This window comes from Lethenteron reissneri, chromosome 25, assembly GCF_015708825.2.
Source record: "Lethenteron reissneri isolate LAM-NWPU_2019-01 chromosome 25, ASM1570882v1, whole genome shotgun sequence".
In the NCBI taxonomy this organism is placed as follows: domain Eukaryota; kingdom Metazoa; phylum Chordata; class Hyperoartia; order Petromyzontiformes; family Petromyzontidae; genus Lethenteron; species Lethenteron reissneri.
This window is the reverse complement of record NC_083803.1, coordinates 18164802-18187592: the sequence shown is the minus strand read 5'-3', so window position 1 is coordinate 18187592 and position 22791 is coordinate 18164802. Positions and strand designations below refer to the sequence as shown.

Here is a 22791-nt window from a genome sequence, read left to right as displayed (position 1 = left end):
CGAGACAGCTCTGACTGAACTCTCATCCCTTGTATTAAACCCACATGCACATGGTTATTGGTCACTGCTCACCATGTGGTGATTGTCGCCACGCCACAGGAACAAAGCAGTGGGATCTTATAAATAATTTAAAAGTCATTTACACTTAAACATACTGGGTGGGTATCTGATGCCACAAATTATTAAAACTGGGAGGCGTCCAGGCTGTGGTACTTTTGGATCACACAGCATCTTGTTGCCGACCGTGTTTTTCTACTGCATCGCGAGCCAAATTCGGCGTTCTGGCCACAGAAAGTCACCGCGTAAGGTGTGCGACCTTTGTCCAGGTGCAGTTCACACGGCGAGCTCGCTCCCTGCATGAGTCTAAACAACACACATGCGTAACAAGCGCACGGGTTTTGCGCATGACTCAAAAGCCATCAGCATTTCATGCAGTGCATTGGCAGTCCCCTTTGGTCACCATGAACATAGATTTGAGTAAATGCGACCGACAGCAGCAGCAGACAGACAACTGAACCAATGTCAACCTCATTGGGACGCAGCACAGTGCAGCCTTCCCGAACTGCTCCAACCTGCTCTCGCCCTCTTTACTTCGCCGTTTTGATCTCGGTTTCGGTGGCTGTCCCAGGCTCACTCTGCAGCGATTTCCAGATGCCACCATCTCTTGTCGAGTGAACTTGTTGTACATGACCTGTATGTTACTCCGGTTGGTTCTATGTACCATGTCTCAACCAAAAAGATGTGTTTCAAGCAAGTGATGGGCCTGGGTCAGTCATGGGGCACAAGGCAGGTGATGATATGGAAACTGAAGCATCATACCTTGACGGAGATGGCGGTGGTGACATCAGTGGTGTGCGCATCACTGCTCACTCCGTGCATCACGACAAAAAACTACTACAGACGCAGCCCTGGAATCAGAACTGCATGTATTTGTCAGCTTTTCATGTATATAAATAAAAAACACATTTAGACATGTAGCACTTTTACAAGAAAAAAAACTAGTTCACAATCAGAATTTTCACAAACGTTCACATATAATACTGGCTTAATTTAATCATTCAATATATTTATATGTTCTTTATTCACACTATTGCACGGATGTGTACTACAGACAGATAAACCAGCTACACTCGGCATCGCGGAATGAAGTGGGTGCACGCACAGCCCCGGGGGAGGGGGGGGGGGTCTCAAACCGAGTGCCCTGGTCACGGCGTGCCCTTGAGGCTGCTCAGAAAATCATCGATCGAGTGGCACCAATCGCCTGCATGCAAGGACACGTGCTTTGAGAGACGGCGCTGTCCGCTGGGCGCTTTCACCACCGCCCACGTCTCGTGCCAGGCGGGGGCTCGAGCCAGGTCACCAATGCCGCCTGAATTTGAGAAGGAAAGTCTGACCGGGCAACACGAATATCGCAGTGAATAAAGGACACCGATTATTTGCCGGCATTTTTATTGTCACTATACTTTGCTTCAGTGGCAGTGGAAGTAATAATTTGGCCTCGTGCACCGCCAAGAAATGCTTGGGTCCAACTGGACGCCTCTTGCCTCTCTGCGGCACACGCATGAGTTGTCTCGTTAAATCAACACCACTGGGAAACAACATTCTGTATATTCCACAAATCGCTACACCTTGGACGGATGATACCGACACGAACAAAGGGGACATCACCGTCTCCACAAGCTGTACGCCTTGCAATCATTGGCCGATATTCAGAGGAACCCCACGGCTGCCGACACAGCGAGACTACGTGGCGTTCTGCCTCCGAAACTACGTTTCTTGTCTCGTTGCCACTACAGCCGTCGTTCTTGGGGCCATTCCAACGCAACGCTGTTTATCGATGGCGATACAGCACGTCGAGATTGAGGACCTCTTCTGGAGACTTGGTGCAGGTGATTTATTGACAATTGTATTTCATGCTTACGAGTGCCTTAGTTCATCCCGGTCTGCTGATCAGCAGTGTCATTTACTTGTCAACATGGGCGAATTGAAGCCGACATTGATGGACGGACTACATTTGGTCTGGAAGTCCTGGAGCTGAAACCATTGTTGTGAAGGGCTTGGAAACGCGTGCGTACAAATCAGACGTTTGCGGCAGGGAACCAAGATTCCAAGATTCAAAGCCACAAACGGAACCGGGAGCAGCACTCAATGTAAAAAAAAAATCGATATTTTAAAAGTTGCATTTTTATAAAGTGTTTATAAATCGAAGCCCGTAATTGGTGAGCAGCTAAACAAAGATGTTGCCATCCTCCTGCACAGGCACCAACTGTCATTCCAAACAGAGAATCGCACGACACAACTAACAACAACACACATCAGTCTGCAGCAGAGAATGAGGTCACCTGCCACAACAACGGCACGATTTGAATGCAGGCATCGAGGAGAGGACAACACCGCCGCTCTTCCCCAATCGTCGCCCACGCTCGCAGCCAACACAGTCCCGCCATTAATAAATAACCTGAAGAGGGCAGCATCTCACGGCGCGCACGACACAACAGCGTCGGCAGAGTGTGTTACAGGTATCTTCGTTTCGTCTTGTATTTCTTTTTTTATTCCGTGAGTACAAAGTGTGGGATTTGGATTGGTCCTTCAAACCTGGATTACAAATATGTCCAGGTGTACTGCAGTTAATGGGTGGGGGCTCGCGAAGTTAGAGGCCGACCCGTAAGCACCTTGGTTGTTATGCAGGCAAAACAGACTGGGCAATAATTCGACTGGAATGTCATTCCGTAGAACGTGACAGATGGGGTGAGCGCACAACATTAATCTGGAAGAAACGCGTCTCGTTTTAAATAATTTGCGTTGTATAAACGTAACAGATTGCTAAGTGGGTTATGGAAAGCAGCATTTCCTAATCTTCTTCATGTTCTCAACTTTTATTTATTCATTTACTCGTTAAATCTTACTTCATTGCGTATTGGTCAGGAAAATAAATTAAACGCAGGGAAGAGGCTGAACAATTGTGCAGAAATAAATATTTGTTTTAAAAAATAAACCAACATTAAAGTACTGTAATATATATTTATATATAAAAATGAACGTCTGTAGGAATGTAACCAAAAGGTCCCACAAAAATTAAAGAGTTTTGCCAGTTCCTTGTACGAGCTGGGCTTCACGTAAGCTTTTACGAATTTGAATCGTACAAAAAAAACCTACAATTTGTGGAGATGTGTTTTTGCCGGTGTGGCGGCGGTGCGAGGTCACACGGAGCAGCTGTCGGGCGAGGCATCCGCGCGCTTGAGCCACACGTCCGGCACGCCGGGCTCGCTGTTGGGCAGCACGATGGGGTCCAGGGACCGCGTCGCCTGGCACGCGCCGGCGCCGGCGCCGTCCCGCGTTCCCGCGCCGCCCCTCAGCGCCAGACGCAGCGCCGGCCGCATTCCGTTGAGGCTCCCCCTCTCGGCCACGGAGCCCACGCCCTCCAGGGCCTCCAGCAGGCTCTCCGCCGGCACCGCGCGCGCGATGAAATCCACCCCGCCGTTGAGCCGGCCGCTCCGTGGGAGCCGCCGTTGTGGCCCGACGCGGAGGGGAGAGCCCTCGGCGTCGTGGGGACCGGCGGCCTCCACCCCGTTCTCCTCCTCGGGTATCATTGGTGACGAGGAGGAGGCTACGGAGGAGGCAGCGGCGGGGTCCTCTTCGACGCCGTCCTCGTCCGTGACGGACGCCGCGTCGAGGTCGCGGTCGAGACGCTCGGGAGCGGAGGCGTCGCACGCGTTCTCGTCGGCGCCGTGCTCGCTCGTCAGCGCCTGCAACCGGTACTCCTCGGCGCCCGTGCGTGGCCCACCATTGCCGTAGTGAACCCGCTTGCCGAGCGTCGTCTTGGACTCCTCCTCCTCCTCCGTGGTCGTCTTCTTCTGGCCCGGGGTGCCCGCGCACGGCCGCGCCACGCCGCAGCACGAGTCGGGCGCCGTGGGATTCTCCCCGCGGGGCCCGAGGCAGCAGCAGAGGCTCTGGAAGAAGAAGGTGGCGTAGGCCCAGCTGACGGCCATGACGAGCATGAGGAAGGTACCGAGCTGCGTGTACGCAAGCACCGTTGACGGCATCATCATGGCGCCGGCCAGGAAGGTGGTGAGCGCCGCCATGGCCACGGCGGGGCCCATGCGGCCGAGCGAGAAGCTGACGCGGGCCCGCCGCCCGGGCCCCGGGGCCAGGCGGTACGCCACGCCGTAGTGCACCGCGAAGTCGACGGCCAGGCCCACGGCCACCGACACGGTGACGCTCTCCAAGACGTTGAGCTCCCAGCCGAGCAGCGCCAGCGAGCCGGTGGTGACGGCGATGGAGCCGGCGATGGCGAGCAGGGCGTAAACGCTCACGGCGAGGCTGCGCGTCGTCAACAGCATGACGCCGAACGCCAGGCCCACGGCGAGGCCCAGCGACAGCAGGGAGCCGGCCCACAGGCTGGCCTGCAGGTCGTAGAACTCGAGCGAGCTCACGAACCAGCCGCGGCGCAGGCCCGGCGGCGCCGTCAGCAGCTCGGCGCGCAGCCACGCGTCCACCTCGCGGCGGAAGCGCGCCATGCGCTCGTGCGCCAGCGTGAAGCGGTACGAACTCTGAAACTCCACCAGCACGGCACGCAGGGAGTCGTTGGCGTCGAAGCGCGGTCCCGGCGTGCGCCCGTCCAGGGTGACGCGGAAGCGCCGCTCCAGCTCCAGGACGGCGCGCTTGATGCAGAACTCGAAGACGTCGCGCTCGTAGGGGAACGCGGACGACGAGCAGCACGGGGCGAGGCCCACGCCGCCCAGGCTCAGGCCGAGGGGCCCGCCACGCCCCCCCGCGTCCCCGCCGCCCCGCGAGGTCGCGGCTCCGCCGCCGCCGCCGCCGTCTCGCCGCCGCTGCTGCTGGCGGTGACGGTGCTGGTCGTCGACGGCGTCGTCGCAGTCCTCCGACTCCATCCACTGCTTGAAGGTCTCGATGAAGCATCCGGAGAAGTCGGCCTCGCGCTCGCGGTGCAGGTAGAGGCTGTGGTTGCGCAGGCGTCGGCAGAAGTCGAGGAGCCAGAGCTGCGACTCTGCGCTCGCCACGTCGAAGCCGGGGTCCAGCACCAGCTTCCCGCGGTCGGCCGGGTTGAGGGGGTCCCCGTTGTCCTCAGGCACGACGCCCCAGATGAGCGTCACGGGCAGCGCCAGGTCGTCCCCGCCGCCCGAGCCGGGCCGGCCGGCACGCTCGAACGCGAAGAGCGCGCGGTGCTCGGCGTCGTAGCGCTCGAACGGGTGCGACGGCGCAAATACGCGGAACTCGGCCAGCTCCAGCGACGGCAGCCGCATGCCGGGCCACGCGAACACCGCGTAGGCGCCGCCGGCCGCCAACGCCACGAAGCCGCAGAGCCACGCGTGCCGCAGGCGCACGACGATGCGCGGCAGGAGCCGCTCGAAGAAGGCGCGCGACGCTGCCGAGGCCGCGCGCCGCGAGCGCTCCACCGCCGCCCAGAGGCGGCGCGGCAGAGACCGCCCCTCCCCCGCGCCGCCGGGGCGGCCCCCACGCGGGCGGAACACGTCGGCCAGGTAGCGCTCGTGCAGCACCACGACGGCCGGGAGCCAGCTCACCATGAGGCCGTAGTTTGCGAGGACGGCGGTGCCGGCGTAGACGCCAAAGCAGCGCACGGCCGTGATGCTGCTCACGTAGTTGGCGTAGAACGCGGCCGCCGTGGTGAAGCTCGTCACGAACATGGAGAGCGCCGCGTGGCGCAGGGTGGCGCGCACCGTCTCCGTGAGCCCCGCGTCGTCGGCGCCGGGGCCCTTGGCGGCGCGGCGGTCGGCCTTGGCGTGGCGCCACACGTCGCACAGCACGAAGGCGTCGTCGGCGCCGACGCCCACCAACACCACGAGCGCCGTGAGGTTCATGAAGGGGAAGAACTCGAAGCGCAGCACGACGCGGTACACGAAGTACGCCACGATGAGCGAGCTCACGATAGCGAACATGGTCATGAGCGTGACGAACGCGGAGCCCGTGTACACGCACATGAGCAGCAGGACGATGACCATGGCCACCGCCGGGTACACCGTGTCCGTGAGCAGGTAGTCCTGGAAGAGCGAGTGCTTGATGCCAAACTCGATGCCCACCACGCTGGTGACCCCGTCGGTGCGGTTCCAGCGCTCGAGGTTGTCGCGGTACAGACGCATCATGCCGTCGCCCTTCTCCGTGGGCACGAACAGCACGCTGTAGCGCAGGCGCGCCGCGCCCTCCCCGCCGCCCGTCGCCAGGAAGTCCTTGTCCACCAGGTAGTGCAGGATCTGGTAGACGGCGTTGTGGCGCGCGCAGCGGCGCGGCACGGCCTGGCACTTTGCGCGGTCGCGGCGCCCGGCGCCGGCGTCCCAGCAGTCGGGGCCCAGGCTGCCGTTGCGGTAGAGCGGCGCGCAGGCCTGCAGCAGGCGCAGGGCGTGCGCCAGGTCGCGCTCCGTCACTTCTCGGCACGACGAGCGGTTGCCCAGCAGCGCCACGTAGTTGCCGAGGGACCAGCTCGGGCAGCACACGGCGGTGGTGGTGCGCTGGCACAGCTCCGGGAATGTGCGGTGGGAGCTCACCTGCAGGACGGGACGTGCACGCACACACCAACACACGCATGCACGTAAACGCACGCACACGCACGAACACACGCACGCACGTAAACGCACGCACGAACACACGCATGTGAACGCACGCACGTAAACGCACGCACGTGCACGCACCCGGCCACATGGCACAGCGGTAGAGCAAACACAGCTTGTGAATTCCAAGCCCATCGTATCTCCGGGGGTCAATTTTCCTATGGATAGATTCACCATCATAACACTCTCATACACAGGCACACAGACACACACGCTCACACACACAAACACACGAGCGCGAGCGTGCACACGCAGACGCGAGGTGTGCGAGCCCTCCTCACCCGCGCGTCGTAGAGGCTGCACATGGAGCGGATGGTGGTGATGTTCCACAGGCTTCCCCCGTCCGCTGCGGCGAACACGACGCGCGAGTAGCCGTCCCCTGCAGCGCAAACGGCAACAACATCGATGCCGTTACAAAGTGTGCAGCAACAGCTTTTGCTGGAATAACACAAGAACAACAATTTAATCTCGCAGCGTGTGCCAAATGGAATTACTGCATGGATCAGATAGGCGGACTCCAGGAGTCTGAAATGAACACTAAATATGATGAGGAATAAAACCGGCTGCGCTGGGTGCATAGAGGAGGTTCTGATCGCCAAAACGGGCGTTGGAGTGGGCTCCACGTGTCTCGTGACCAAACGGAAGGCCCAAGACAAGGTGGTGGTTACAATTCCACGTGCGTGTGCATGGAATGTGTGACGGCAAAAGACACCACTGGGTGGTTGAACCAGCCACCCCTTCAGCAACAAAGGACCGGGAGGCTACATCACAGCAGGATGGTACCGTGGTGCATCTACCGGCTATCTCAGTCAACCCATAGCACCGGGGTCTGTTCCGTGATCTCCAGCGAGCCGATGACAGTAAACATGGCTTCTAAGTGCACACAGCCCGACACAAGCGCCGTGGTGATGCCGATGCGACGGCGTGGGTGTCGCGAGCGAGGACTCGCCGGGCGGGTCGCAGAAGAAGGCGTCGGTGTGGAAGTCCCACTCGGCCGCCCTCCGGTCGCGTCCGTAATCGTCATTCCAGGGTTTGTCCAGCTGACCCTGGCTACGCACGCACGCACCACACATGTACACACGCATGCACCATACACGCAAGCACGCACCACACACACGCACGCACCACGCGCACACACACAACAACCCCCGTTAATTCCGGGGTGAGCACTATTAGCGAGTGCCTGCATGGCATCTCATGTCAACTGTTCAGAGGGGCTGCACGGCAGCAGCTCGGGGCGATTCAGCAAGGGGGCATTGGTCTGCCAGTTGGGGCCCATGATTGCTGCTCTGTGTCATCCCAGTTGTGGAAATTGCGATTTAACTGCAGCGACTGTCACTCCCATAATATAAACACCCATATTATGGGGGTTTGTTTGTTTTTTTTTGTGTTCCTGTTGCGTCTTCCTGCAAGCCTCGCATGCTACGCAGAGGGCCGCAGAACCACAGCCCTACGAGCCCTCCGCACCGCGCGAAGGGCCCACACCACCCTGACGGACTGATTTACGCCGGCGCTGCGCATGGCTGTCAATTGAAACTGCACCTGTAGCGCAGTGTGTTACCGGCTAAACCTCCGCTCCCCGCACACACAGACGCACAGACAAAAGTGGACGTTTTTCGTCAAACGCAACACACCGCGACGACGCAGGCGGGAGTCTCACCTCCTGGCCACCTGCTCGGCGTACTTGAAGGGGTAGTTGGCGAGTGTCGCCATGTAGCCCGTGTTCTTCAGCATGTTGTTCCACGTCACCAGGCGCTGGCTGATCTCCGTGCCGCGCGGCTCAAAACCCTGCCAGGGCCACACACGGGCGACCGTCGGCACCGTGCATTCCGCACGGCAAATCGCCCCCTTCATCCCACCTGCCCTGCCAGCAGGCACCGGCGCGAACAGCGCGCTGCTCGAACTCGTTCGTTCTGTCGCCCTTTCACTCTTACACGTCTATCCCTTTCCTTCTCTCCACTCCTTCACTCTCACACTCATTTGCTCCCAATCGCGTTGTGTTTAGGTGCGAGTCTGGGTGAGTGTGAGTCTGGGTGAGTGTGAGACTGGGCGAGTGTGAGTCTGGGTGAGCGTGAGTCTGGGCGAGGGTGAGTCTGGGCGAGCGTGAGTCTGGGTGAGCGCGAGTCTGGGCGAGCGCGAGTCTGGGCGAGCGTGAGTCTGGGCGAGCGTGAGTCTGGGCGAGTGCGAGTCTGGGCGAGCGTGAGTCTGGGCGAGCGTGAGTCTGGGTGAGCGTGAGTCTGGGTGAGTGTGAGTCTGGGTGAGTGTGAGTCTGGGCGAGCGTGATTCTGGGTGAGCGTGAGTCTGGGCGAGCGTGAGTCTGGGCGAGCGTGAGTCTGGGTGAGCGTGAGTCTGGGTGAGCGTGAGTCTGGGCGAGCGTGAGTCTGGGCGAGCGCGAGTCTGGGCGAGCGCGAGTCTGGGCGAGCGTGAGTCTGGGTGAGCGTGAGTCTGGGCGAGCGTGAGTCTGGGCGAGCGTGAGTCTGGGTGAGCGCGAGTCTGGGCGAGCGTGAGTCTGGGCGAGTGCGAGTCTGGGTGAGCGTGAGTCTGGGCGAGTGCGAGTCTGGGCGAGCGTGAGTCTGGGTGAGCGTGAGTCTGGGCGAGTGCGAGTCTGGGTGAGCGTGAGTCTGGGCGAGTGCGAGTCTGGGCGAGCGTGAGTCTGGGTGAGCGTGAGTCTGGGCGAGCGTGATTCTGGGTGAGCGTGAGTCTGGGCGAGCGTGAGTCTGGGCGAGTGCGAGTCTGGGTGAGCGTGAGTCTGGGCGAGTGCGAGTCTGGGCGAGTGCGAGTCTGGGTGAGCGTGAGTCTGGGCGAGCGTGAGTCTGGGTGAGCGTGAGTCTGGGCGAGCGTGAGTCTGGGCGAGTGTGAGTCTGGGCGAGTGTGAGTCTGGGTGAGCGTGAGTCTGGGCGAGTGTGAGTCTGAGTGAGCGTGAGTCTGGGTGAGCGTGAGTCTGGGCGAGCGTGAGTCTGGGCGAGCGTGAGTCTGGGCGAGTGTGAGTCTGGGTGAGCGTGAGTCTGGGCGAGTGTGAGTCTGGGTGAGCGTGAGTCTGGGCGAGTATGAGTCTGGGTGAGCGTGAGTCTGGGTGAGCGTGAGTCTGGGCGAGTGTGAGTCTGGGTGAGCGCGAGTCTGGGCGAGTGTGAGTCTGGGTGAGCGTGAGTCTGGGTGAGCGTGAGTCTGGGTGAGCGTGAGTCTGGGCGAGTGTGAGTCTGGGCGAGCGTGAGTCTGGGTGAGCGTGAGTCTGGGCGAGTGCGAGTCTGGGCGAGTGCGAGTCTGGGTGAGCGTGAGTCTGGGCGAGCGTGAGTCTGGGTGAGCGTGAGTCTGGGCGAGCGTGAGTCTGGGCGAGCGTGAGTCTGGGCGAGTGCGAGTCTGGGTGAGCGTGAGTCTGGGTGAGCGTGAGTCTGGGCGAGTGCGAGTCTGGGCGAGCGTGAGTCTGGGTGAGCGTGAGTCTGGGCGAGCGTGAGTCTGGGCGAGCGTGAGTCTGGGCGAGTGCGAGTCTGGGTGAGCGTGAGTCTGGGTGAGAGTGAGTCTGGGCGAGCGTGAGTCTGGGTGAGCGTGAGTCTGGGCGAGTGCGAGTCTGGGTGAGCGTGAGTCTGGGTGAGCTCACCAGCAGCGGGTCAGAGAAGTCGGGCAGCTCAGGGACCAGAACTCCGACGAGGGCGCAGACCACGATGAGCAGCGTGCACATGGCCAGCACCACGATCGGCCAGTCGGCGATGAGCTCCGAGTAGCTGCGCACGCACAGAGAGGGGGGGTCGGCGTTGGCCCTTTAAGCCTCGCAGCCCGAGAACGTCGAGCCAGGGCGGGCCTGGGGCAGGTAAGGTTGTCACTTGTTCTCCTTCCGTGTGGCCTATGAACAGCAACCGTTTGAGATTCACTTGGGGATAGGGTAAGCCAGCACGCCACACCGGCAATTCTCACAAGGCCAAACGCTTGAACCGGCACCATTCACAACCATTCCCATTACTATCTTGCGATGTTTCCACGGAGGGGAAACGGCAGCGAGTGCCGAGGTCGGCCGCCATCTCGTTCGTCACCCACTGCGCAGCGAAGCGACGCTACATTCCTCATAGACGCCTCTCGCGGAGCGCACCGCCGGGGCACACCGCGCCACGCCATCTGGGAGAAATGACCAAGGAAATTACGCGATGCATCGCAATGCTAAAACCAATTACAAGGGAAAAAATGAGAAACGATTACGTGCAGAGTGTGACGATTTAAAGTGCCGCGTTACCGCGCGCGCACGCTCACATCCAAGAGAAGTAGCTACGTTGCACGGGTCTCTAGACTTACGCACAGGAAGAGCATGGGAGGGCGTCTCATCAGCAAGCTAGGGGCGGCAAGGGAGGGGATGCGCGGCTGGACACTGCTGCTGCCCTCTCATCTACTGGTTTCTACGTCGACGCAGACCGACAAGAGCAATGGCTTAGTCGCTCGCACTCATGCAGAAGAATGTGGGGCCAGGAGGGAGTGAGGGGAGACAGAGCGGGAACGAGGGAGTGTGAGAGGGAGTGAGTGAGAGAGTGAGTGAGAGAGTGAGAGAGTGGGAGAGTGAGTGAGGGAGAGAGTGAAAGAGTGAGTGAGAGAGTGAGAGAGTGGGAGAGTGGGAGAGTGGGAGAGTGAGTGAGGGAGAGAGTGAAAGAGTGAGTGAGAGAGTGAGAGAGTGGGAGAGTGAGTGAGGGAGAGAGTGAGAGATTGAGTGAGTGAGAGAGTGAGGGAGAGAGAGAGTGAGAGAGACAGAGAGGGAGAGAGTGGGAGAGTGAGAGAGTGAGAGAGTGAGAGAGTGAGTGAGTGAGGGAGGGAGGGAGGGAGGGAGGGAGGGAGAGAGTGGGAGAGTGAGTGAGGGAGAGAGTGAGCGAGGGAGAGAGTGAAAAAGTGAGAGAGTGGGAGAGTGAGAGAGTGGGAGAGTAAGTGAGGGAGAGAGTGAGTGAGGGAGAGAGTGAAAGAGTGAGAGAGTGGGAGAGTGAGTGAGGGAGGGAGTGAGTGAGTGAGTGAGAGAGTGAGTGAGAGAGTTGGAGAGTGGGAGAGTGAGTGAGGGAGAGAGTAAGAGACAGAGAGTGAGTGAGGGAGAGAGTGAGAGAGTGGGAGAGTGAGAGAGTGAGTGAGGGAGAGTGAGCAAATGATTGCCAGTGTGTTGTCAGGCCCTACAGACTGTGTAAGTGTGCACTGGAACAACAAAGTGCGACACTGCCGGATGCTGTTGATGGTTTTTTGCGGCGCTTACCTCTTTGGGAATTCAAACGGCTTCTTGGACCTGGAAAATAAAATAAAATAACCGGTCAGTAAATAAAATGCACCGTCCATTATAGGACGTGATGCACAGCAAAACGAAATGCGAGCACAGATACAATGATAATGGTGACTCGTTTACCCAGGAAATACACTGTTTGAGTAGGGTTCCACATTGGAATGCTAGACAAACATCAATTACATCCTCTCTTTTTATCATATCCATTCATTTCCACCCAATGCATATAATCACCAGCCGATTGCAAATTCACACAAACACACACGGCCTCGTGCGACACACAAACATTCTTGCGCTATGCACACACACACACACATCTGCAGTCATGCACAACACCACCCACAACACAGACACAGCTGTGAATAAGAAAGCACGGTTTGTCAAAACATGTCACGGGGTGAGCGGCTTTGCAACTCGATATCACATCAACCCAACACACACGCACGCACCGTTCGAGTCACACACAGATGTTTCAGTTGCGTACGTTGGGTAGCGCGTGCGAGTTGCAAATACACCCTCTCCCCCCGCGGCGAGACGATGGGTGCGTGCGTGCGTGCGAGTGAGCACGCTATCCACGTGTGCGGGTTGGTTTCGTGATCGCTGCAACTCATCATCGTCACGAACGTCGCGGGGCGGCGGTGCGGAGCCAGCTCGCACCGCCAAGGCTTCCAGCGCGTGTGGAATCGCCGGCGCGCGACACGGATTGCCGAGTCGGGAGGCCACGATCCGTGTCGCGTGGTGTCATCGTGCCGTCACGGTGCGCAATCGCGAGTCGATTCAAGAAATTACTCTTTTGCATCTCGGTTATACACTTTTGTTCGCTTAATGTGCTTAAAAGTTAAGTTGGCGCCTCATTTGCACATCAGTGTGATCATAAATAATCAAATTTAATTGATGGATGTATACAATGCAATGCATCAACCAAATAACAAAAATTTGAAAACCTGCATCTGAAACGTGAACAACTGCCACTGCGTTACTACACCAACCTCCAGGTTCACGAGCCCATTTCATCAAACTAAGTGCCTTGCACACAGAGAAAGTTCTCCCATTTGGCCAAACAAATCTCAGGGCACCCAGACTATGGATCAGATATGAGAATGCCAACGTTGGCGATTTGCATCATTGCCAGCAACCAAACCGGGACCATCGAGTGTCCTTGCACCCTGACTCGGGCACCACCGCTCCCCATCGCAACACAAAGACGATGCAAAGTACACTTCTTCTTTTTTTTGGGTTCGGCCGCCCGCGGTGGTAAACCCTCAGCGATCAGATCCGTCACGCCCGCAAGGCGCCCGGTGCCCAGCGCCGGAGCTTGCGGTTATTTCTGAGGCTTCCAAAGAGCAAACAAACCCACGGCACAGAGGCTTTTTGTGTTTTTGTTTTGCGCTTCTGCCGCCGCCGCTGCCGATCCTGAGCGAGCGGCTCCTATAGAGACCGCCCTCCCCCCACTCGCCGCACAATTAGCCGGGCCTCCTTTACAGAAATCACAAGAAACGGTTAAGCCGTGGCCAGCACACTCAAACGAATACTTAACATTTTTCACGTTGGTGCTGTCCGCAAAACCGTCACAAAAAAGTGACGATCGTTTTCTGCGTTTCGTTAAAGAGCCTCCACAGAAATTTCGGTGGCCATAGAATTGCCGCTGACTTTTTTTTTACAGCAAAAATCTTGAGTTGCTTAGAAATTCATTTGGTGCTCGGAGGAATTTCGGACGGCCACGGGGGTCGCGCTTAGACTTTAGTGACCCCGAAACTCATAAAATAACGGTGACAAAAGCCACGAACAAAGTCAGTAACTTTGCCACCAATTATTTGCCACGGTTAACAAACTGCCGCACGAGCTGAATGTGATCTCTTGTATTGGTTTTTGTTCAGCATAAATATAAAACAGTAAACTCGTGAGTTGCAGTCTCATGCATCGTTTAAAGAACGTGGATATATTTGTATTGCATGGCAGTTAACTACTCTGTTAATTGCCGATGTTTAATCCGGTGAGACCTTATGAGGCTTAATTTCTGACGCGTACCTTTCTCGACCATTATGTATTCATTATCTTGGTTTCAACCAAATTCATATTTTTTTCTATTTTCAAAGTTTAATTCATGTCCTTTCCCTATGTCAATCTTAAATTTTCTACAATAAGGACCCCAAACAAAGTATATAATGAGAATATTAATTATTACCACTCTAATTTCTTACATATTTATAGACAGCAATTAATCGGTGCAACACCATCATCAACTCAATCTAACAACGTCCTCGTGAGGGTGTTAAGAGCTGGCACCGCGGAGACCTGGGGCTCAATCTACGCAGCCGCCTGCGACTTAATGGCAGCAGTGGACGGTCTCAACATATCTACCCCTGGCCTCACAAACCAAAGTCATTCAGTTCTTCATTCATTTTGATAAATTCCAGCTCTCAGAATAAAAAAAAATATCAGTTTTACCGTCACGTGAAAAACTTCACTCTTATGCACGGCGAGTGGGAAAGTGCTGCCATCGACTGTGCAGGTCAGAGGTCACCCGAGGGATCTCAGAAGTACCTCCGCGATATCAGCTTCTGCGGGCCGTTCTCTAACACGAAGGGTTGCACACTGCCCTGCCAGAGATCCAAACGCATTCTTCATCTCATAGTGTGACACCCAGAGCACAATGGCAACATGCTACAAAGTTTTAAGTGCTAATCAAAACCAAATTGTTACCAACGAGGCAATTTAAAATGTAAGCAGTAAAAGCAGTCCTGCTAACAACAACAAACACACCGTTTAATCCACACACCTCTTGATCATTATCACGCAAAGAACCGCAACATCGTACTTGGCCGCTCACTGCTTGGTGCAGAAGATCACAGTTCAAATCTGACTGGTCACACTGGGTAATGCTGCGGGTGCGTTAACCATCACAGTCGACGCGAGAGACCCGGTGATGTCATTCAAAGAAAGGTCGGCCACTGTGTTGGTGGCGGCACCAAGGTCACATTTTTCAAAATTAAGCAAAATCACTCGCAAACTATTAATTTGGGAAACAAACAGCAATCGCCATCCCCTACTATGTAAACTCGACAGGATCCTCCTGAAAGGAGCCTTGAGATTCAGCGAAGCATTCCTGGGTCAACAAATATAACGATGTGCGTTGCGGATCGGGACGTTGCTGCCGCTACTCGGGGGGGGGGGGGACCTTAGACCTGTAGCGTTCGTGTGGCTTTTGGGGCCACTGCCATTTACAATTGTAAAAATTCTAAAAGTGGTCTCGTGTGACTTAGGTAAATGCACCACCGGTCTGCTTGAACGACAACAGTTATTTGTCCCAGGAGTCGCGGTCTAGTCATTATTCCCGTTCGGTGCGAGAGATACGCAAGACGCACGGACATGCAGCACCCTTGTCTCATCGCAACACATGCTTTGTTCTTTTCCTCCATTACGTAAAATGGGAATTTATTATTCACAACTTAAAGAAACAAAGACATGAGCTAACAATTAAATCCTTACACTTCCCTGTCTTAATAAATGCATCTATTTTAGTTTTTGCATAAAATCGGCACAGTGCTTTGCCCGAGCGTAGTTGTTATTTTATTATTTAATATCAGTATCTATTTATTTGTTTGGTTGTCCTCCCAGCTTATCCCATATTACAGCACTCAAGTCTAGCTTCAGAGGTTTTTACAATACACAGACAAGTCAACTATATATACGTAACTCCTGTGGAAGAAATTGAAACAGCGTATATCCTTTATCAGCAAGGCAGAGATGACATTTCAGCCCAGGGGCATTTTCAAGCTCTTACTGACTCTGGTGCCCTCAAAGATCCATGGTGGCAGGAGTGAGACCTGATGGTTAAAGGACCATGGGATTAGGGCAAGGGGTTGTTTCAGCGATGGGGCGGGCTGCCCTCACACTACCCACGTCTTTACACAATACCACCGAATATGTGGCCATGGGTTTTTGGCTTCGGTGGCCAGTGACCAACCCATCTTGGCTTCCCTAACAAAATCCAAACAAGGCAGTTCGATTTCTTAGGAAACTTTCAGTTTTTTATTTGTGTTGTTTTTCTTACTTTTTATTTTTGCGATCTCGCCCTTCCTCAGCGAGGCTGCCAGGAAGCTACGCTCAGGAGACGCGAGCTCGGTGCCAGCGACAACTCGGAGGCGGCTCTCGCTCGGCACGCGCTCGCACGCTCACGAGTGTCATCGCCCCGCTCTCACGAGCTCGCGCACACTCACGCGCTGGTACACTCCACACGCATACACGCAAAAATAGCGTTCGCCACAATGGTACCACTCCCCACAACGTTAATGAAGCAGCCAGACTATTTGAGTCATCATTGTTAGCGAGCACCTATTTAAGACCGGCACTGTACACGAAGGGGTGACCGGCACCATGCCTGGCTGCCTTTGTCTCTACGGGTCTTATGTGTATCCACTGCGGAAGATACTCAAGACTGGGTTGACTAACTTAAAACACCACATGCAACTGATGCCACCCGTGGCAATGAATGGAAGCGAGGTTGCTAAGGTGCTTAAGCAGTGCCGAACACACCGCCCCACGGCTTCCCACGCGTTCACACGGCCCGGCACACGGAGCAGCGTGCGTCCCACGCTCCTCCTGGCCTCTCACTCACTCCTCACTCATCTCACTCTCTCACCTGAGCTCTACGAGGTGATGACATCGCCCCGGCTGCTGGAGGCACAGCCCCGCGCCCGGGACGTGACGCGCGCAGACGCAGCAGCGGAGGCGGCAGCAGCAGCAGCAGCAGCAGGGGGGGCGACCGGCGCCCGCGCGCACGCACGCGCACTGCGCGCGCTGCTGCTGCTGCTGTCGATGCAGGTGATGCTGCTGCTGCAAGTACAAGTGCTGCTGCTGCCGGTACAGCGGGTGGTGGCCGTGCGCGCAGCCCGCGGCAAAGAGCCCCGCGCCGGCGGCCCCGTTGGCCGGCTCCCCCCGCCTGCCGCACGCCTCGCAGTCGCGCGGCGGCGGAGCCGTCGGCGTCGTCGTCGCCACGCCCTTGGAAGCCGCGCCCGGCGGGTGTCCGTTGGGCACGGCGGAGGCCGGAGCCGAGCCGAGCCGGGCCTTGCACTCGGCGCAGCAGGCCACGCCGCACGTGCGGCAGCGCACGGCGGCGATCGCCGAGCCCGTCGTGCCGCGGCCGACACGACGGCGGCAGGAGCGGCACGGCGGTTGCGGGGCCGCGGCGCCATCCCGTTCCCGGGCGGGTTCCTCCGCGTCCGCGTCGGGGCCGGCGTCTCCGGAGCGCGCCGCTCCGGGCCGCGTTGTTAAAGCCCCGTGGCCGGCCTCCTCGTCGTCCGCAGGCCCCGAGCCGCCGGGCGAGACGCTCTCACCCATGGCCTCTCGGAGAGGCTGCGGCGCAGAGAATGCCACGTGGACAATTACCACTGAATATAAACAAGACGAGACACCCACACAGCCACAACTCCCAACCGTGACAAAGGGCATCAATGCTTCTTAATGCCACCTTGGCGTGCCACTGCGACGGCATGGCCCGATTCCGTTTATTCTTCCAGAAAAACACCGGCTCCCCGACAACAAAGTGGAATGAGGCACAAAGAAACGAAGAGGAAAGAAAAGAGGCGTTAAGAGCAGAAGTGGCCGGTCTCGCGTTACCCCGACATGGCCCGAGCAGGAAAATAGGTCGAGCGGGAAACCCAACACCTGATCGTCTGGGAAGCATTCTATCTCCGTCGGAGGCATTCAGTCACGCAGATAGAGCAACACGACACTCCCAGAGCACCGCGGCCCCTTGTCCTGCTGCCTAGGGTGATGGGGTGGGGGGGCAGTGATGGGGAGCCACGGGCAACGAAGGGGAAGAGCGGTGCGGTGCGGCCCCCAGGAGCCTAGTGGACCGTCCGGAGCTCCGCGTGTGGGTGTTTGGGGGGGAGGGGTGGAGGGGGGGGAAGGTCAAGGGGTGACGTCCCCGCGCCACCGCTCGCACTACCCCAGCCTGAAAATCTCTCCCACAAGGCGAGGCGCACGACCGCGTCGAGCTCGCCAATTTGCCTGCGGTGCTGCTTAATCCGAGCGCCCTGCGACGGGACGGAGAGCCGTCGCTCAGCGCTCAAAGGAGAGGCGGCTACACAAAGGCTTCGCACGCACACACGGGATAACAAATGCGTGGCCATGAACATTATCAAGACGGATCAATTTTAGTTATGAAAATAACAGTTGCATAATGCATTACAATAATACAGCACAATGAAACAAAGAGACACGGTACGACATTGTAATGTAGCGCAATATTAATAAGATCGCGTGTTTTCAAAAACTACAATAATCACCACCTTTTAGTTATCGCAAAAGCTTCATTGTATTAGCATCCATTTGGGTGCACAGGGTTAGTGTGGATGTAGAGTATTGTACAAAAATAATAACGGCAATGTTGTTTTACACAGCATTTGAAGGGTTAAGGCCAAGCCTGACCCTGACCCATTAGGAGCTGCATCGTTAGTTAAGCATCGCTCTGAATGTGCAGACAATAGCGTACGTACCCGTTTGGATCCTTAAAAAGAAATAAAAACGGAGGCAAATAAATAGACGAAGAAATCTGAGCGTGAACAAGAGCAATGTTTACGTGAGGGTCGAGAGGGTCGGGAGGTTGGGCGCGAGCGCACAGAGGAGTCAATCCCTGGAGGCAATCTCTCTCTCTCCCGAGAGCTGCGCTGACGAGCACCGCTGCCCGTGCCCAGCGTGCGTCTGGCACCACGGCGGCTCCGCTCCGGAGAGACGCCACGCGGCCCGGCGCTCCCCCCCCTTTAACGGAGACCGCCGCCCATCACCCCCCCCACACCGCCCCGCCCGCACGCGGCGGCTGGAGGGGGGGATGCCGGCAGGAGGCCGAGCGAGTAACGCGGCGCTGAGGGGCGTGCGGGGAGAGCGGTGTGCGTGTGTCGCGTACGTGTCGCGTGCGTGTTGTCGGGGCACTGCAAAACAAAGACGGCGACCCGAGTTCGAATCCCGCCCGCTTGTGGCCGATATCGGTGAGAAATATCTAAACCGGTCCTGGGCCTCCTCTAGATCAACTCGACCTCAAATGAGTAGAGGTCAAGTTTATTTGTTTGACCAGGTGAGAACTTGAGAGATCAGAATAGTCGATACCTGGGGTGGGATGTAAGCATCACAACTGGCGAGACAAAGGTGGCCAGACATGGGTCTGGCCATACCATCCCTTGTGCAATGAGCCAACCTTGTTATGTGCTCGCTAAAAGCACTTGCCCGAACAACCTGCGGAGGCTATACAGGGGATCTTTGTCTTTGTGCTTACATCTGGGTGTCGGTGCACATGGGAAAATGTGTGGATATGAGTTTGGGAGTGTTTGTGTCATGTGGCTGAATATCTGGTGTGCGGGTCTGTGTGTGCAAGTGTTAGTGCGCGCGTGCGTAAGTTGACGTGCGTAAGTTGGCGTGTGTAAATTGGCGTGCGTAGGTTGGCGTGCGTAGGTTGACGTGCGTAGGTTGACGTGCGTAGGTTGGCGTGCGTAGGTTGGCGTGCGTAGGTTGGCGTGCGTAGGTTGGCGAGCGTAGGTTGGCGTGCGTAGGTTGGCGTGCGTAGGTTGGCGTGCGTAAGTTGGTGAGCGTAGGTTGGCGTGCGTAGGTTGGCGAGCGTAGGTTGGCGTGCGTAGGTTGGCGTGCGTAGGTTGGCGTGCGTAGGTTGGCGAGCGTAGGTTGGCGTGCGTAGGTTGGCGTGCGTAGGTTGGCGTGTGTAGGTTGGCGAGCGTAGGTTGGCGTGCGTAAGTTGGTGAGCGTAAGTTGACGTGCGTAGGTTGGCATGCGTAAGTTGGCGTGCGTAAGTTGACGTGCGTAGGTTGGCGTGTGTAGGTTGGCGTGTGTAGGTTGGCGTGTGTAGGTTGGCGAGCGTAGGTTGGCGTGCGTAAGTTGGCGTGTGTAGGTTGGCGTGCGTAAGTTGGTGAGCGTAAGTTGACGTGCGTAGGTTGGCATGCGTAGGTTGGCGTGTGTAGGTTGGCGAGCGTAGGTTGGCGTGCGTAAGTTGGTGAGCGTAAGTTGACGTGCGTAAGTTGGCATGCGTAAGTTGGCGTGCGTAAGTTGACGTGCGTAGGTTGGCGTGCGTAAGTTAGTGTGCGTAAGTTGGCATGCGTAAGTTGGCGTGCGTAAGTTGACGTGCGTAGGTTGACGTGCGTAGGTTGGCGTGCGTAAGTTGACGTGCGTAGGTTGGCGTGCGTAGGTTGGCGTGCGTAAGTTGACGTGCGTAAGTTGACGTGCGTAGGTTGGCGTGCGTAAGTTGACGTGCGTAGGTTGGCGTGCGTAAGTTGGTGTGCGTAAGTTGGCGAGCGTAAGTTCACGTGCGTAAGTTGGCGTGCGTAAGTTGGCGTGCGTAAGTTGACGTGCGTAGGTTGGCGAGCGTAAGTTCACGTGCGTAGGTTGGCGTGCGTAAGTTGGCGTGCGTAAGTTGGCGTGCGTAGGTTGGCGTGCGTAAGTTGGCGTGCGTAAGTTGGCGAGCGTAAGTTCACGTGCGTAGGTTGGCGTGCGTAAGTTAGCGTGCGTAAGTTGGCGTGCGTAGGTTGGCGAGCGTAGGTTGGCGTGCGTAAGTTGGCGAGCGTAGGTTGGCGTGCGTAAGTTGGCGAGCGTAGGTTGGCGAGCGTAGGTTGGCGTGCGTAGGTTGGCGTGCGTAAGTTGGCGTGCGTAGGTTGGCGAGCGTAGGCTGGCGTGCGTAAGTTGGCGAGCGTAGGTTGGCGTGCGTAAGTTGGCGTGCGTAGGTTGGCGAGCGTAAGTTGGCATACGTAAGTTGGCGTGCGTAGGTTGGCGTGCGTAAGTTGGCGTGCGTAGGTTGGCGAGCGTAGGTTGGCGTGCGTAAGTTGGCGTGCGTAGGTTGGCGTGCGTAAGTTGGCGTGCGTAAGTTGGCGTGCGTAGGTTGGCGAGCGTAAGTTGGCGTGCGTAAGTTGGCGAGCGTAGGTTGGCGAGCGTAGGTTGGCATACGTAAGTTGGCGTGCGTAAGTTGGCGTGCGTAGGTTGGCGTGCGTAAGTTGGCGTGCGTAGGTTGGCGAGCGTAAGTTGGCGTGCGTAGGTTGGCGTGCGTAAGTTGGCGTGCGTAGGTTGGCGTGCGTAAGTTGGCGTGCGTAGGTTGGCGTGCGTAAGTTGGCGTGCGTAGGTTGGCGTGCGTAAGTTGGCGTGCGTAGGTTGGCGAGCGTAAGTTGGAGTGCGTAAGTTGGCGAGCGTAAGTTGGCGTGCGTAAGTTGGCGTGCGTAGGTTGGCGTGCGTAAGTTGGAGTGCGTAAGTTGGAGTGCGTAAGTTGGCGTGCGTAGGTTGGCGTGCGTAAGTTGGCGTGCGTAAGTTGGAGTGCGTAAGTTGGCGTGCGTAGGTTGGCGTGCGTAAGTTGGCGTGCGTAGGTTGGCGTGCGTAAGTTGGCGTGCGTAGGTTGGCGTGCGTAAGTTGGCGTGCGTAGGTTGGCGTGCGTAAGTTGGAGTGCGTAAGTTGGCGAGCGTAAGTTGGCGAGCGTAGGTTGGCGTGCGTAAGTTGGAGTGCGTAGGTTGGCGTGCGTAAGTTGGCGTGCGTAGGTTGGCGTGCGTAAGTTGGCGTGCGTAAGTTGGCGAGCGTAAGTTGGCGAGCGTAGGTTGGCGTGCGTAAGTTGGAGTGCGTAAGTTGGCGAGCGTAGGTTGGCGAGCGTAAGTTGGCGAGCGTAAGTTGGCGAGCGTAAGTTGGCGAGCGTAAGTTGGCGAGCGTAAGTTGGCGAGCGTAAGTTGGCGAGCGTAGGTTGGCGAGCGTAAGTTGGCGAGCGTAAGTTGGCGAGCGTAAGTTGGCGTGCGTAAGTTGGCGTGCGTAGGTTGGCGTGCGTAAGTTGGCGTGCGTAGGTTGGCGAGCGTAAGTTGGCGTGCGTAGGTTGGCGTGCGTAAGTTGGCGTGCGTAGGTTGGCGTGCGTAAGTTGGCGTGCGTAGGTTGGCGTGCGTAAGTTGGCGTGCGTAGGTTGGCGTGCGTAAGTTGGCGTGCGTAGGTTGGCGAGCGTAAGTTGGAGTGCGTAAGTTGGCGAGCGTAAGTTGGCGTGCGTAAGTTGGCGTGCGTAGGTTGGCGTGCGTAAGTTGGAGTGCGTAAGTTGGAGTGCGTAAGTTGGCGTGCGTAGGTTGGCGTGCGTAAGTTGGCGTGCGTAAGTTGGAGTGCGTAAGTTGGCGTGCGTAGGTTGGCGTGCGTAAGTTGGCGTGCGTAGGTTGGCGTGCGTAAGTTGGCGTGCGTAGGTTGGCGTGCGTAAGTTGGCGTGCGTAGGTTGGCGTGCGTAAGTTGGAGTGCGTAAGTTGGCGAGCGTAAGTTGGCGAGCGTAGGTTGGCGTGCGTAAGTTGGAGTGCGTAGGTTGGCGTGCGTAAGTTGGCGTGCGTAGGTTGGCGTGCGTAAGTTGGCGTGCGTAAGTTGGCGAGCGTAAGTTGGCGAGCGTAGGTTGGCGTGCGTAAGTTGGAGTGCGTAAGTTGGCGAGCGTAGGTTGGCGAGCGTAAGTTGGCGAGCGTAAGTTGGCGAGCGTAAGTTGGCGAGCGTAAGTTGGCGAGCGTAAGTTGGCGAGCGTAAGTTGGCGAGCGTAGGTTGGCGAGCGTAAGTTGGCGAGCGTAAGTTGGCGAGCGTAAGTTGGCGTGCGTAAGTTGGCGAGCGTAAGTTGGCGAGCGTAGGTTGGCGTGCGTAAGTTGGAGTGCGTAAGTTGGCGTGCGTAGGTTGGCGAGCGTAAGTTGGCGAGCGTAAGTTGAAATGCGTAAGTTGACATGTGTAAGTTGGCATGCGTAGGTTGGCGTGTGTAAGTTGGTGTGCGTAAGTTGGTGTGCGCGCATGTGCGAGTGGATGGGTGTGTCCGGTATGTGTGTTAGGTGTGGGTGGGAGAGGGGTGAGGTGTCAGGAGGGGGAGGGGTGGGGTGAAAGGGGGTGGGTGTTTGTGGGGTTGGCTCAGGGATGAATAAGAGCTAAGCTGCAGTGCAAACAAGATTCTCGTAAACACCCAGGAAATTTTAACCTCCTTGTGAGACATTCCAAGAC

At 57.2% G+C, this 22791-nt stretch overlaps 1 protein-coding gene across 5 annotated transcripts in view; it reads right to left on the bottom strand.

The window, feature by feature from the left end:
* Nucleotides 1-914: 914 nt before the first annotated feature.
* The window catches only part of LOC133347367 (protein dispatched homolog 1-like), a 55363-nt gene continuing 33486 nt past the window's right edge, over nucleotides 915-22791 (bottom strand). For 2 of the 5 annotated variants that reach the window (XM_061559603.1, XM_061559604.1), the window contains 7 exons: nucleotides 16463-17175; nucleotides 11797-11826; nucleotides 10180-10303; nucleotides 8245-8372; nucleotides 7534-7634; nucleotides 6866-6963; nucleotides 915-6521 (listed from right to left, as the gene is read on the bottom strand). In XM_061559603.1, coding sequence (XP_061415587.1) covers nucleotides 3201-6521; nucleotides 6866-6963; nucleotides 7534-7634; nucleotides 8245-8372; nucleotides 10180-10303; nucleotides 11797-11826; nucleotides 16463-17160 — 4500 coding nt within the window. In that variant the 5' untranslated portion in view covers nucleotides 17161-17175 and the 3' untranslated portion in view covers nucleotides 915-3200. Of the gene's footprint in view, nucleotides 6522-6865; nucleotides 6964-7533; nucleotides 7635-8244; nucleotides 8373-10179; nucleotides 10304-11796; nucleotides 11827-16462; nucleotides 17735-18320; nucleotides 18540-22791 lie in introns of those variants that run through there. The other 3 variants (XM_061559606.1, XM_061559605.1, XM_061559601.1) reach the window with 3 other exon arrangements.